We start from the raw sequence: 14,556 nt of genomic DNA, 5'->3' as shown, positions 1-14,556 counted from the left end.
TTGAATACGCAAGTGTCCTTACGAAGGAATCTTCCACTAACAGAGTCTTCACCCACCCTGGTAAGACTCATCATGTCTGAAGAACACGATCCTTGTACACCAATCACGTGCGGTGTGAACAACGATGATGATTCTTCCGTTGTCTTAGATTATCATGACATTGATGAACAAGTATTGCAAAATATGGTTTATGATGCTCTTGTTTGGGCTTCTCTCAATGGCCTCGTTGTTGGTCATAAATCTCTTCAGGTCTTTCTTTTCATTGGATTCCAATTTTATTGCCTTATTACTCGTTATGCTACCTTGTTTTCTTGATTTCATTTTTTTATAAAAAAATCACTAAAAATTGAAAATAGAGAGGTTTAAGTCATACTCACGGGCGCTTTTATTCAGAGTTGTGTCATGGAAATGACTACTATAAGCCGGATTAAGATATATTACCGAACACTGATAGGTGAGTGAAGCTGCCAAAGGAGATAGAGCTACCATTAGGTTATGTCGATAGAGTGAAAATCGGTGTGGACATTGGGTAGCATAGCAAACTCAATGTGGTACTTAAGCCATGAGGCTCTCTTACCTAATAGACTAGTCTTTTGGTTTAAGTCCTAACATAAGCACTACCAACTGGTGATTGGTTCAGGTGATATGTGTTTGGTTCCCCTTGGGTATGGTCATGGGTATAGGTCTTGTGTACGAAGATAACACTCACTAGGTGAGCTAGTCACACCTTGTTGTGGATGTACTCGGTTTGAAAGTAATTGCCTCTCGTAAAGGATGCTTGTGGTCTAGTAAAAAAGAGTTCCTATGAAGCTCAAACACTGAAACGGATATGGGGAGATACCAAATTCTTAAAAATTATAGGACACAAGCATGTTGGTAATATGGTATAGATGTTATATTTTGGAAACAACGTCTAAAGCTGTGTGCATCTACCTCACCCTTTTAATCAACATACAAAGGCTCAGAAAAGAGAAAGTCACCCAAGTTTAATATTGATGCAATGCCAACGTAAAGTTTTTTAAAACTATCAACCAACCATTTATGATACCACATGACTTTTCAGGTAGTTATTAGAAGAGTCGATTTTATGTTAATGATGTGTCAATAATCAATTGCTTGACAATGTAAGAAACCTTTATGCATTGTAATTAGTCATAATTTCATGGACATAAGGTTCAAGAATTGCATTATCTTGATAAATGGCATGATCATGTCCATGCCTGTGTGTTGGGCATCTGTTGTCAGTATCTTGGGTTGGATACATGTTTGACATGCAAACACTGGACCAAAATGAAAATGGTGTCTTCGTGCTTTATTGATTGGACCTTTAATTATAAAAAACTATGATATACTTACTCTCTTTGTCTTTGTTGATTTTAAAAAAAGAGTAGTAGATATTGGCATATTGAAATTGGAGAATGTTCTTTTTGTATGGCTAACTTGATAAGTTGTTGAATTTGATATCAATGATCAATGTGTTTTGTTTTTTGAATTATAGAGATCAGGAAGTGTTCCTGGTGTGGGCTTGGTGCATGCCCCGTTTTCCTTATTACCCACAGCATTTCCTGAAAATCATTGGAGGCAAGCCTGTGATTTGGCCCCTATATTTAATGAACTTGTTGATCGTGTCAGTTTGGATGGAAAATTCCTCCAGGAATCTCTCTCCAGGTAAGATACTTGCAAAATCGGTAGAGTTCCCAGTTCCTACTTGTTATGATATGCATCAACATGATTTTTGGTACCGAAAAAGGTATGCATTATATCAGCGAGTGTTACCGTATTCACTGTTTTTTCGTAATACATTCTTTTTTCAACTTCAGCTTTCAAGCATTAATTGCATTAGATGTCAGGGGCACTTACATCCCCTTAAACTGTTTATTTTTTACTTTGAATGGATATAATGAGTTTGTCCATCTCAATGCAGAACTAGGAAAGCTGATGAATTTACCTCTAGACTTTTAGATATTCATTCCAAGATGCTAGAAATTAACAAAAAGGAGGTAAGTGTATGTTTAGTGCTCACTATAGTTATATTATTATTACAAAGTGAAATATAATCATTTCAAATAGTATTTCAAGAGAACTCATTTTAAGCTCACACTCTATGTCACGAGGGATAGAAAAGAATTATTTTAAAGTTGTAGTATTTGAAATGTTTGTTTTTCACAAAATGAATATAGAAAATAGAAATACTACATGTACATTATCTTCACTCTAGTAAATGATTGAGGGTAAAGATACAAGTTTTTTCTTCTTTATTCAGTTGAAGAGACTTGCTGATATTATATTTGCTCTTGCCATAATTTAATAGGATATACGCTTGGGATTACACCGTTCAGATTACATGCTTGATGAACAGACTAAATCACTTTTGCAAGTAGAGCTAAACACTGTTTCCTCTGCATTTGCTGGTCTTAGTTGTGTTGTGAGTGAACTTCATAGGTAAGTGTTCTTGCAAACTTTGTGTACCATAATATCTCTAATTTATATTCTCTTAATTAATGTCTTGAGGTTTTTGTTTAATTGCAGATGTGGTTTTATTCAAGTTTAGATGTTTGAGTTCTCATGGTCAATATAGATTTATATATATGTTAGGGATCAATGTAATATTTTATTGCTTATAAACCGGAGTTTATTTTGAGATCATATAGTGGATGTGCATGGATATTAATGAATACTTGTCCATATTGAAGTTATTCATATGAATTCTGATGGCATTTTCATTTTAGGAAAATTTGTTATGAAATGGTATCTTTATATTAGTTGGTCACTTTCCAGGAGCATTCTTTCTCACTATGGAAAATTCATCGGACTAGATTCCGAGAAAGTTCCTGCCAATTCTGCTGTCAATCAGTATGCAGAGGCTTTAGCTAAAGCTTGGACTGAATATAATCTCCCAGGGTCAGTTTGCAAAAAAATAAAATCTCTTCACTTTTCTGCTACTGCTTTTGGTTCTATTCTTTATTTCTGAGTGAATCTGTACAGGGCTGTGATTCTGTTTGTCGTTCAGGCTGAAGAGCAAAACATGTACGACCAACATTTCCTTTCTGTAGTTCTAAGAGAAAGATATCCTTATCTTAATAGTTACAATACAAAAGGAAAAAAAATTGATTTGTATACTTAGAGTAGACTCTTTGAATTTTATAGAGATGTTCTTACATGTGAAAAATTATATCGTTTTTATACTTGGTACATATTTTTGTTGTTAATTTTCCTTAACTTTATAACACGCATGGTATTACAACCATACGGAAAACATTGGCCGAAGCTGATCAACAAGGGGAACTTCTACCAGATGGAACGCTTCTTGTGTATGTAGCCTCTTGCCTTGAAAAACTGTCTTAAGGCTATAGTTTGTGGCTTAATGATATTTTTGTTTCGGACTGTGGAAAAATATAATTTCTTGGCACTCGCAGGGATGGACAACGTATTGCAGTTATTTACTTCAGGGCTGGGTATACACCAGCTGACTATCCTTCAGAATCAGTGAGTGACTTGAGTTCAGTTTTCTGCTGTTAATAATAATGTTTCCAACTTAGAATTTAGAAACATCTGTTTCGTTTTTTCTTTTGAATTAAATTCATCTCCTTAAAGTTTAGCCTCACTGAACTTGGTATGACTTATGTGGCAATTTAGTAAGTTTAAGATTGATGCTATTTCAAGAATTTTTTCTTAATAGAAAATGATGCGACTTTAGGGATAAGGCCAAGTAGAACATTGAAAATGCAAGGCGCCTCTTTTTGCTTCATGAGGTAGCTTGGCAGCTTTGGAATTCACTGTTTTGGCTTATAAATGTTTGAGTTCTTTATATAGAAAAATAATATTGAATAGTTGGGCCCATTGATTAAAATTGCGGACCGCATCACAACACAGTTGCGATGTGATGCCGAATCACAATGATATGGTCGCATCTAACTGCATCAAATTCAATTTTTTAATCACAAAATGATTCACACCACAATCGCTACAATCCACATCACAAGTTCGCAACGGCCGCAATTACCGCAATCGCGACCACAATTTAAAACATTGTGTCCTTAGAAAATTGGGTTCCATAAGGAAAAGTCATTAGTGATTGGTCAGTATAACATGGGTTCTTCATGACATCACTATGTTAAGACTTTATTTATTATTTTACTTTTGGTAAATTTAGGTTTTAATTTTTATCTATAGTTAACATGATTGGATTTATTTTTCTTCTTCCTTGCATCATTGTTTCTTCTTCATTGGTTATCTTCTACCGTAATATTTCCTGCTACAGTCGAGTTATCTCTTAATATTAGTGAGCCTTCTAGACAATGAACTCTTATGGTTTTGGTATATCTTGCTCAATATGTAGGAATGGAAAGCTAGGCTATTGATGGAACAATCTTCTGCCATCAAATGCCCTTCAATATCTTATCATTTGGTTGGCACCAAGAAAATTCAACAAGAACTTGCAAAACCCAATGTCCTTGAGAGGTATCTAGTTAATATTTTTCATATCTTCCAGGTTCATTTCATCATTTACGCTTCGGTAGAAGTATGATCAGTTCGGATATACTGTGTTTATAATAGAAAGTTCATAATGGATGATTGTGAGTTAGTTATCATAGTTTGGTTATCTAGTTGATATCTTTCCTAAATCTTGAGTTAAAAATGTACGCAGGTTCCTCGAAAACAAAGACGATATTGCCAAACTGCGAAAATGCTTTGCAGGATTGTGGAGTTTGGATGAACCAGATATTGTTAGAAAAGCAATTGAAAGTCCAGAGTTATTTGTGATGAAGCCCCAAAGAGAAGGAGGAGGTCTTATACCATATAAACTTCGATTTAATCTTCTTCCCTCCCTTGCTTTGTCGAAAAACATAGAGAATGAGAGCCACTTGCCTAATTAGCTGTAATTACTTTTCAGGAAACAATATTTACGGTGACGCTGTGAGGGAAACCCTCCAAAAATTGCAGAAAGAAGGTTCTCAGGGAGATGCAGCTTACATACTCATGCAGAAGATATTTCCAAATATTTCCGCAGCAATAATGATGCGTAATGGAAGTTTGCATAAGGAAAACGCTGTCTCAGAACTTGGAATTTTTGGTGCTTATTTAAGGTAACATTGCTTGGCTACACATGTTTATCGTAATTCCATGAATAGAACGCTTCACATAAATGGAACAAAATTTGCAGGAATAACGATAAGGTCGTCTTGAATAACCAAAGTGGCTATTTGCTGCGTACAAAAGTATCATCGTCCGATGAAGGCGGCGTTGCAGCTGGTTTTGCAGTATTAGATAGTGTATACTTGACTTGATGGAACCAACACCCCAACTCCCCAAGTTATATCTTGGTAACACAAGACATTATGTAGTGTTGATGGTTTATACATATAATCATTATGGTGTTTGTATTTTTATGCCTCCCTAAAAATGTGAAAGAGGGGAGTGCCACATTGTTTCTTTTGATATTGAATAGTTTTATAACCACTTGGTGCGTTCATGATTGTACTCTCCATGTTCTAGGAAATATTTACGATCCGAAAAGAGGAAAAAACAGAGTCCTTGTTTAAGAAAATGCCGAAGTTGTGTTTTTTAACCAATTATTGAGACATAACACACTTTTGATGAGGATTTTGTTTCAGAGATTTTGTACCTGAGACAGAAAAAACAAATCCCTTGATAGCCAAGAAAAATGGCTTGGGTAAATTGAGAAAGATGTTTTTAACATTGGTTTCATTTGATTTGATGATTGAGGAGAAAAGTAAGGAAATGGTTAAATTTGTTCCTACTATAAAAAATTGTTGGGTTCAATGGATTCATGTCCATAACTTACTCAATTCAGTTGCCTTATAATAACATCCATACTGAATTATTTTATAAAATTTATCAATAAATATTAAATATAAAAAATGTATGTACCGATAGTGTATAAGTTTTATAGATTGTCATTATATCATTTATTGTTCATATTTAATTGTCATTGACTCTTCAAAAAATAATTCACATAAATGGTGGATAATGTAATGAACATTGCATAGATGAGAGCACATTGACTCTGCTATTTCACAAAGTATGTCACTTCATGTGCACGGCTTATGATTGGTTGAAAAATATATTTAAATTAAAATTTTAATAATTAATTATTTTTCTGAACTATCATAAATAGTGGTACATGAAATGATACATTGTTTTGGGATAACAGATGTACACCCTAGACAGCTATTACATTATAAATGATAATTACCAAAACACTATCAAAAGTTTTCATAAGAAAAGTAACATTGTTAAATAGGATTTAGATTGAAAAGTAACATGATCGTCAATATGTCCGAGTGGTTAAGGAGATAGACTTGAAATCTATTGGGCTTCGACCGCGCAGGTTCGAACCCTGCTGTTGACGTTTTTCAATTATTTTGTTTCTAAAAACATTAATCAATTTTACACTTAATTTTGAGCTATAAACAGCTTTTATTTTTTTTAAAGTCAAAGCAGCTTTTTTAGTTGCCAATTAAAATTGAATCATATATTCTCATATTTTTGTTTAAGCAAATGAACATCATTAATGATACTAAAACATGGAAATTTTTATATTTTTAATCACAAATGAGGTTGGTGCTGCATTGTTAAGTAATGTGTTCGTTCAGAGTTATATGTGACACATGTTGGTAGATTGAATGAATATCATGTATTTTCAAGTTGGATATATTGCTTCCTCATTATGGACAAAGATCTGTTATCCTAAAGTGTGTCTCAAATCAATCATATTATGTTATGTCAGTTAAAAAAATTAAATATTCATAACTTTATTAATTTTTGTTTCATTGTGATTAGTTAGGGATAGGTGTTGGGACAAGTTTGGGAACAACAAATCTTCATTTTAGAGCAAAACAAAAGTAAGTAAATGGAAGAAGGTTGTGTATGATATGAATTTCCTTGAAGAAGGTTGTGTTTGTTTGCCGAACGTTCTTGATTGAATGTCTATTTGTATTTATAAACTGTTGATGATTGAAATTTGTATGAAGTTGATTAGGTGATGAGTGTATTTTGGTTTGAAATGGAATGTGTATGAATGAGTTGTGTTTGAGTAAATGAGCTTGTATTTTGATTAGGATAAGAGAAAATGGTAAAAATTGAAAAGATGAAGTCGCCACAAATACAAGTGTTTGATAAGTCAAAGTCGTTCGCCACAAACAAGGATGCTTGATGAGAACCAAGGTAAACTTGATTTACTTTAATGAAGATGAGAAATATGATATGTTAGAGTTATCCTTTTCTGACTAACATTTGATCCAAATATGATAAATGATATTTATCAAAACAAGATTCATAGGGTTGGTTTATAAGAAATGAAAAAGAATTAAATAAAAAATAGATTGAAAAACACCATTGTCGTCAATATGTCCGAGTGGTTAAGGAGACAGACTTGAAATCTGTTGGGCTACGCCCGCGCAGGTTCGAACCCTGCTGTTGACGTTTTCTATTTATTTGTTTTAAACATTGAACAATTTTATAAAACGAGTGGTAAAAACAGATAAAATATTGAGTTTAAAATCTATACGCTGACAGTGTAAAGTTATTACTTTACATAAGATAACATGAAATCATAGGTCAATGATACTAGAAATAACATATGTGATGTATGTACTTAACAAGATGGTGAGAACAAATTTGTAGAGTAATTGGAAAACTCAATGGCAAAATTGTGCAATTATCTATTTATCTAAAAAATCTACTAGCTTTGCATTGGTTTGGTTTCACTTTCACTACTTTGATAAATAAAATACTTGACTAAACTTCAATTTTATTTTCCAAGTAAAGAAATCAATGTTTACTTTATTAAAAGTCTAGAATTTGATATAGATATTTACATTCATCAATGAACAATAGTACCAAAGACAAGATTATTATGTACAATGATAAATAAAATACCTTGGATTATAAACTATGAATTTACCATCATAGTTAATTTTTCACATGATTTGTCTTACGTTAACATTTCAATAATGGAAAGGAGTCTAACTCGACTACAATGTGGCAATATGCATCATAATGGTCCAAAAAACTTATGGACAAGCTTGTTACATCATAAGGTATCTACTCACATTTTAGGTAAGGAACTAATCCATTTCGGGGTGCGTGACTGTCTCTCTTATGATCTGTCCGTTATTTCGACAAAAATAATCTTACAGGAATAGTGCATGGGATTCTGTTTCATCTCTTTGTTGAGTATGAATTCAAAGAAGCTTGAATTTCTTCTAGTGTTCGCCCTTTAGTTTCTGGTACTAGTTTTGCTACAAATAACACAGTGAAGCCACATATGGTAGAGAATAAGATGAAAGTTCCAGATGAACTCCAACTCATGAGGAAGTTGAAAGCATATGACACAATCCATGAACATAACCAGTTCACTAAGGTCACAAAGCTCCCAGCAGAGCCCTTCACATTGATGGGAAATATCTGCAAAAATATAAATATAACCAGTGTTTTAAATTACGGTTGCAGTCGCGGGTGTGGTAATGGTTGCGGTTACTGCAATTACGGTCATTGCAATGCGGATTGCGGTCATTCCAGTGTGAATTATTTTGTGATTAAAAATATACTTTTGAATGCGATGCAGCCTGATACGATCCGATGCGGCTGGATACGATCCGATGCGGCCCGATACGATCCGATATAGTCCGATGTGGCCACATCACTGTGATTCGAAGTTGCACCGCAATTGCGATGTGATGCGGTTGCAGTGGGTCACCACAACCGCGATATTGCGACCGCATCAGGTGATGCGGTCCGCAATTTAAATCACTCGTCTTAGGAATTTTATTATGATAGGATTTATATCTTATAAGTTCGGTCATAAAAGTTACCTCAGACATTATAACCCAGGGAATTGCGCCAATGCCTAGCGAAAACGATCCGACGTATACCTGTTCATTACCCGAATTAAAGCGGGTTTTTAGGTAATAGTTTAACATTACTCTTCCACAATCATGACACAGAAATGAATGAATCCATTTTTGTTGAATACTTAGATCTTGAACTAAACTCATGAGATTTAACAATATAGTCTAAGATTCATGTATGGACATAATAGCACAAGCATCATTACCAGTACACCGATAAGCGCCAAAGCAGGACTGGCTTCCTTCCATTTATGTAAGTCCTGCATATGGCAAGCGTAATTATTTAAAAAAAAGTTCGTGCGAAAAACAATTTGTTAAAGCCGATTATGCGATTAAAAGAACCTGTAAGAAGAATGATATGGCTGTAAGGAAGCACCCTAAGCATGTTCCTCCTGCAGAGACCTGTGTAAGAATCGAAATCTTGGGTTCAGAAATTACAGAACATCGGAAAATAGTACAAACAAAAGCTCAAACTTTTACCAGCAAAAGTGGCCGTCTTCCGGATCTATCCATCAAAAGTACTCCCAAAGTTGTCATTGGGATCTACAAACACAGAAGTGACGAAATTGTGTCAAGAGACTCGGGAATGAAGGTTAAACTCATCGAAAGTAGAATCTATCTCGTCGCACTAAGCAGAATGAAATGGTTATATTGTGTGAAGAGAATTAAGAACCTTAACAGCAACCAATGCTATTGTTCCAATACTCTTCGAAAGCCCTGTCACGGATAAGAAATTTCGCTTTCATGTGAGTTTAATAATCTCATTAGTCAAATTCATCTTCTTTTACGTATCATACGATAGAAGTATAAGAAAGGACCCGGACATACCAGCAGCGATAAATATAGAATTCGCGTAAAAAACAATGCCATTAATCCCTCCAAATTGTTGCAGTATCATCAAGCCAACTCCAACCTAACCGATTGACTAGATAGCGTAAGAGTCTTCAAAAAGTTAAGATCGGCTGCATGAATATAAGGCTTAGTTTATGAAACTCACAGTGAGTGCCTTCAAATACTGCGATTGAAATAAACCAATAATGCTAGCTTCTTTTTGCCGCTGAAGCGCTTCCGTATGCTCCTACAAAAATAAAGTATCATCAACTATGTATAGAACTAGTTTTTTGACCAGTGTGTCGCAACATATCTATACCCTGAAAATAAATTGAAGTCGAAAGAACAAAGGAACTGAACTTTTATTACATTCAGCTAAAAACAACTAATGTTGAAAACAACATTTCCCTTATTTTGCTTCCTAGTTAGGTTGTATCGCAAAAGAAAAACTAACGAACAAAAACATATTATATACTTTAATTTCTGCGGCCTCTTGATAAACATCAGTGTTTCTCCCTCTAAGGCGCTGTAGAGCAGAATCACTATCTTTCATGTTACCGACCTTTGCCTGCAGAAGTGAAAGTAACACTTGTGATATGTATGGCTAATGGCATGTCTTGACTCATTTAACAAAAGTAATAAAAAAATTCAGTTGCTTCTGTGAACTCGGTCGGCACAAACAGTGAACTTACAACAGCCTTGAAAAACTCACCAGCCACCTAGGAGAATCAGGGATGAAGGGTAGACTTATAAGCTGCACAAGACAAGGAATAGTCCCTAAGGTAAGGACAATAAAGGTGTGAGTTACATGGAACTCGTTTTAATTTTGTTGTGCGAACAACACCAGAAAGAAGAGCATTACCGATGAGAGCCACAACCCGCCAATCCAAGTATGCTCCAATGAGATAAGTTAATGACATCCCGAAACCAATCATTAGCTGTCAACACAGACCAAACAGCGATTTAAAATAAGGCTATATACGAAATACGTAAAACATGAGTGAGGTGTGGTTTCCACGCATACGATTAAAATGATACTGCTTTACCTGATGGACTGCCGTGAATGCTCCTCTGAGATTCTTCGGAGTTATTTCTGCTACATAAATTGGTACCTATTATGGAAGGTAACTATCCATTTGAATTTCTTGTATGACTGAATATCATTTGAATTACGATAAACTACAAGTCACGACAATTACCACATAAGATAGAAGGCCAATTCCACATCCTACCAAAAGTCTTCCGATGTAAAGCCACAAAGAAACCTTAAAAGAAGCATCAAATGATAGATATCAATCATTGAACTTGTGGAAACTCCATAGGATAAGAACATGCAACAGATAAAATCTTAGTGGCACAGTTTATGCAGCCCTTACTTTACACATCTACTTCATTGTTTTTAAACAAAAACAGAAACTTTACGTATAGTTTTGTTAAAATGATTACTAACTAATTTTCTTTATCAAACAAATAAGCTTTCATGTACTGCAAAGCTCAAGAATTAGGAAAAGTGTTAATTGTTAGAAGTTTGTAGTAAACTACCCTTAGTTAATTTCTAGCAATTAATCACTCCAGTTTCATGTCCTTTTCACTTCCATGAATAGTTGAGACTTCAAATATTTAAAGCATACAGAAAATCTGAAAAAATAAGAAATCAATGCTTTTTTGTAGAGAAAAATATATGGTCAAGGGTGGCTGCCACATCGAAGGGCCACGACAGGATTTGAAGCATGAACAACCTTTGCGAGGATAGAAGTCTAACCAACTTAGCTTTTGGGCATATTCAAGTGTGAAGTCCCACATCGGATATGAGAGGATAGGTGGAAGAGATTATAAGTGATAAAGACTCATGGAATCATAGTCTTAAAGTTTTGGTTCAAGACGCGGTGTCTCACGGTAGCTCTTCACTTTTTCCATGCCCTGGTAACAATGGAACTTCTCAATAGTCGGAGGCTCCCCATCAGGGACAGGTCCAACATTAGTAAACACGGCTCACACTCTTACTATTCGTTTTTCGCATGAAAAATGCCGCTTATAATGCACCAAATTCTTTTAACCGAAACGAGACTAAAAATGAACCTGATTTGAGTAACATATAGGCAGTTTAGATAAGTAAGGGAATGAAATTGGATAAATTATAAGTAAACCTTAGAGAATGCTATGGTAAGCCATCCCAATATGCAGAATAGCTCAGAGAAACCCATGGCCTGCTCATCAAAATGGAAAAACAATGTGAAGATGAAGTACATTAACATTCAATATAAGATTAATGTCGCGATGTTTTGACGAATACCGAATATCTGTAGAACTTACTACTCTCCGACCTGCATAATCTGCTATTTTACCACTCCCAATGGCACCAATCATTGCTCCAATTGTCAATATTGAACCAAAAATTGAATACTGCACAAATGCAAAATGTTTTGACCTCATGAACACAATCAAATTAAAGATAACCAAATATATATATGCGGATAAAAATATCATCTACGGTATAAAGATTATCCATTTATAGATGGAGCCTCGACCGCAGCTAGTTTTCATTGACAAGCTATCAATAATGCTATATCCTTATTCGAAAATAGTGCCACAAGCTCCTACATTTAGGTGCTAATTTTGTTCTAATATGAAAATATAACATTCTTAACCATTACCCATGTTATTTTTTAGTGACGAGATCTTGCACATGTTATATTCTTATTGGAAAACAAGACGAAAAACTAGTTTTTTGTACTAATAAAGCTTGAACGTGATTAAAAAAAAACATAATGGTTGTGAAGTTGTGATTGAAGGAAATTTTTTTACCTGTGCCACACTGAGATTGAGGTCATTCATGATTCCAGATTGAGAAGGAGATGAATAACCCACCTAAAAAAAATCAGTTTTTATGAAACCCAATAACACAATTTACCATTATAGATAAAGTATGAAATATATATAAAGAAAAAGAGTATAAATAATTACAGAGGATCCAAAAACATAAGAACCGAAAACAGCAACAAGGGTAGTGAGTATAAGAGAAGGTGGTATAGAAGAAGTTGTGGAATGATTAGTAGGAGCATGAGATTCAATGTTGGTTGTGGAAATCAAAGGATTTGAATCTGAAAGTGGGATTGTTTGTTCAGTACTTTTAATTCCCATGGTTCTGTTATGTTATGTGTAATGTGTTCAATGGAACAATTCAGAGAGGTTAAGGTTGTTGTGTTGTGTAAAGTGTACTTATGTTGTTGACCAAAATGTGAAGTGGGAAAGAGGGGAAATAAGAGAAGGTGAGTGTTGAGATTTGGTTTTTTATATTCCTTATGTAGTTATGTATAGTGTTGTTAGAACCGGACTGGACGGTCTGATCGGTCTGACCGCTGACCAGACTTGAAAACGGTATGCCGCTTATAATGCACCAAATTCTTTTAACCGAAACGAGACTAAAAATGAACCTGATTTGAGTAACATATAGGCAGTTTAGATAAGTAAGGGAATGAAATTGGATAAATTATAAGTAAACCTTAGAGAATGCTATGGTAAGCCATCCCAATATGCAGAATAGCTCAGAGAAACCCATGGCCTGCTCATCAAAATGGAAAAACAATGTGAAGATGAAGTACATTAACATTCAATATAAGATTAATGTCGCGATGTTTTGACGAATACCGAATATCTGTAGAACTTACTACTCTCCGACCTGCATAATCTGCTATTTTACCACTCCCAATGGCACCAATCATTGCTCCAATTGTCAATATTGAACCAAAAATTGAATACTGCACAAATGCAAAATGTTTTGACCTCATGAACACAATCAAATTAAAGATAACCAAATATATATATGCGGATAAAAATATCATCTACGGTATAAAGATTATCCATTTATAGATGGAGCCTCGACCGCAGCTAGTTTTCATTGACAAGCTATCAATAATGCTATATCCTTATTCGAAAATAGTGCCACAAGCTCCTACATTTAGGTGCTAATTTTGTTCTAATATGAAAATATAACATTCTTAACCATTACCCATGTTATTTTTTAGTGACGAGATCTTGCACATGTTATATTCTTATTGGAAAACAAGACGAAAAACTAGTTTTTTGTACTAATAAAGCTTGAACGTGATTAAAAAAAAACATAATGGTTGTGAAGTTGTGATTGAAGGAAATTTTTTTACCTGTGCCACACTGAGATTGAGGTCATTCATGATTCCAGATTGAGAAGGAGATGAATAACCCACCTAAAAAAAATCAGTTTTTATGAAACCCAATAACACAATTTACCATTATAGATAAAGTATGAAATATATATAAAGAAAAAGAGTATAAATAATTACAGAGGATCCAAAAACATAAGAACCGAAAACAGCAACAAGGGTAGTGAGTATAAGAGAAGGTGGTATAGAAGAAGTTGTGGAATGATTAGTAGGAGCATGAGATTCAATGTTGGTTGTGGAAATCAAAGGATTTGAATCTGAAAGTGGGATTGTTTGTTCAGTACTTTTAATTCCCATGGTTCTGTTATGTTATGTGTAATGTGTTCAATGGAACAATTCAGAGAGGTTAAGGTTGTTGTGTTGTGTAAAGTGTACTTATGTTGTTGACCAAAATGTGAAGTGGGAAAGAGGGGAAATAAGAGAAGGTGAGTGTTGAGATTTGGTTTTTTATATTCCTTATGTAGTTATGTATAGTGTTGTTAGAACCGGACTGGACGGTCTGATCGGTCTGACCGCTGACCAGACTTGAAAACGGTTCTGGTTTACCGTCTTAACCGAATGAGAGTTGGACCGCTTTGAACCGGAGAAAATCCGGTCCGACCGCGTTAAACTCGGTTAAACCGGATTAACTCGGGAAGTAAACCGGACGGCTC

The 14,556-nt window shown here is 34.7% G+C and overlaps 2 protein-coding genes and 2 non-coding genes across 7 annotated transcripts; 3 read left to right on the top strand and 1 right to left on the bottom strand.

Annotated features, from left to right (window-relative positions):
- On the top strand, nt 22–5,485 carry LOC109345789 (glutathione synthetase, chloroplastic). Of its 3 annotated transcripts, none has more exons than XM_019584985.1 (13): nt 28–85; nt 122–249; nt 1,499–1,668; nt 1,925–2,000; nt 2,312–2,442; nt 2,779–2,901; nt 2,986–3,066; nt 3,231–3,311; nt 3,417–3,486; nt 4,340–4,461; nt 4,649–4,788; nt 4,895–5,087; nt 5,165–5,485. In XM_019584985.1, the coding sequence occupies exons 1-13, from the start codon at nt 73–75 to the stop codon at nt 5,286–5,288; spliced, it is 1,452 nt and encodes a 483-aa protein (XP_019440530.1). In that variant the 5' UTR covers nt 28–72; the 3' UTR covers nt 5,289–5,485. The 3 variants fall into 3 exon arrangements, with proteins under 3 accessions (XP_019440529.1, XP_019440530.1, XP_019440531.1); XM_019584986.1 differs by having other exon boundaries at nt 37–87; nt 127–249; XM_019584984.1 differs by having other exon boundaries at nt 22–249.
- On the top strand, nt 6,292–6,373 carry TRNAS-UGA. The gene has a single exon. It is a non-coding gene; the product is annotated as a tRNA-Ser (tRNA).
- Nucleotides 7,365–7,446, top strand: TRNAS-UGA. The gene has a single exon. It is a non-coding gene; the product is annotated as a tRNA-Ser (tRNA).
- On the bottom strand, nt 8,171–14,314 carry LOC109345782 (sugar transporter ERD6-like 5). 2 transcript variants are annotated; one of them, XM_019584979.1, is made up of 17 exons: nt 14,024–14,314; nt 13,865–13,927; nt 13,373–13,462; nt 13,207–13,266; nt 10,904–10,969; nt 10,751–10,816; nt 10,567–10,642; nt 10,417–10,481; nt 10,180–10,272; nt 9,871–9,951; nt 9,702–9,786; nt 9,547–9,590; nt 9,354–9,416; nt 9,216–9,275; nt 9,080–9,133; nt 8,838–8,897; nt 8,171–8,430 (listed from the first exon to the last, which is right to left on the bottom strand). In XM_019584979.1, the coding sequence occupies exons 1-17, from the start codon at nt 14,198–14,200 to the stop codon at nt 8,185–8,187; spliced, it is 1,449 nt and encodes a 482-aa protein (XP_019440524.1). In that variant the 5' UTR covers nt 14,201–14,314; the 3' UTR covers nt 8,171–8,184. The 2 variants fall into 2 exon arrangements, with proteins under 2 accessions (XP_019440524.1, XP_019440523.1); XM_019584978.1 differs by lacking the exons at nt 13,207–13,266; nt 13,373–13,462; nt 13,865–13,927; nt 14,024–14,314 and adding exons at nt 11,852–11,911; nt 12,018–12,107; nt 12,510–12,572; nt 12,669–12,960.

Source organism: Lupinus angustifolius, chromosome LG04 (assembly GCF_001865875.1).
Source record: "Lupinus angustifolius cultivar Tanjil chromosome LG04, LupAngTanjil_v1.0, whole genome shotgun sequence".
In the NCBI taxonomy this organism is placed as follows: domain Eukaryota; kingdom Viridiplantae; phylum Streptophyta; class Magnoliopsida; order Fabales; family Fabaceae; genus Lupinus; species Lupinus angustifolius.
The sequence above is the reverse complement of the archived record's forward strand: the minus strand, read 5'-3'. Positions and strand labels throughout refer to the sequence as shown.

Bases quoted from the DNA above. Each gene is read 5' to 3' on its own strand.
- LOC109345789 (XM_019584984.1), top strand. From the start codon at position 73: ATGTCTGAAGAACACGATCCTTGTACACCAATCACGTGCGGTGTGAAC. The intron at 2,001-2,311 runs GTAAGTGTATGT...ATAATTTAATAG, and splicing joins TAGAAATTAACAAAAAGGAG to GATATACGCTTGGGATTACA. The intron at 4,789-4,894 runs GTCTTATACCAT...ATTACTTTTCAG, and splicing joins GCCCCAAAGAGAAGGAGGAG to GAAACAATATTTACGGTGAC.
- LOC109345782 (XM_019584979.1), bottom strand. From the start codon at position 14,200: ATGGGAATTAAAAGTACTGAACAAACAATCCCACTTTCAGATTCAAAT. The intron at 10,970-13,206 runs GTTTACTTATAA...GCTTCTTTTAAG, and splicing joins TTACCATAGCATTCTCTAAG to GTTTCTTTGTGGCTTTACAT. The intron at 9,134-9,215 runs GTTCTTTTAATC...TGCCATATGCAG, and splicing joins CCATATCATTCTTCTTACAG to GACTTACATAAATGGAAGGA.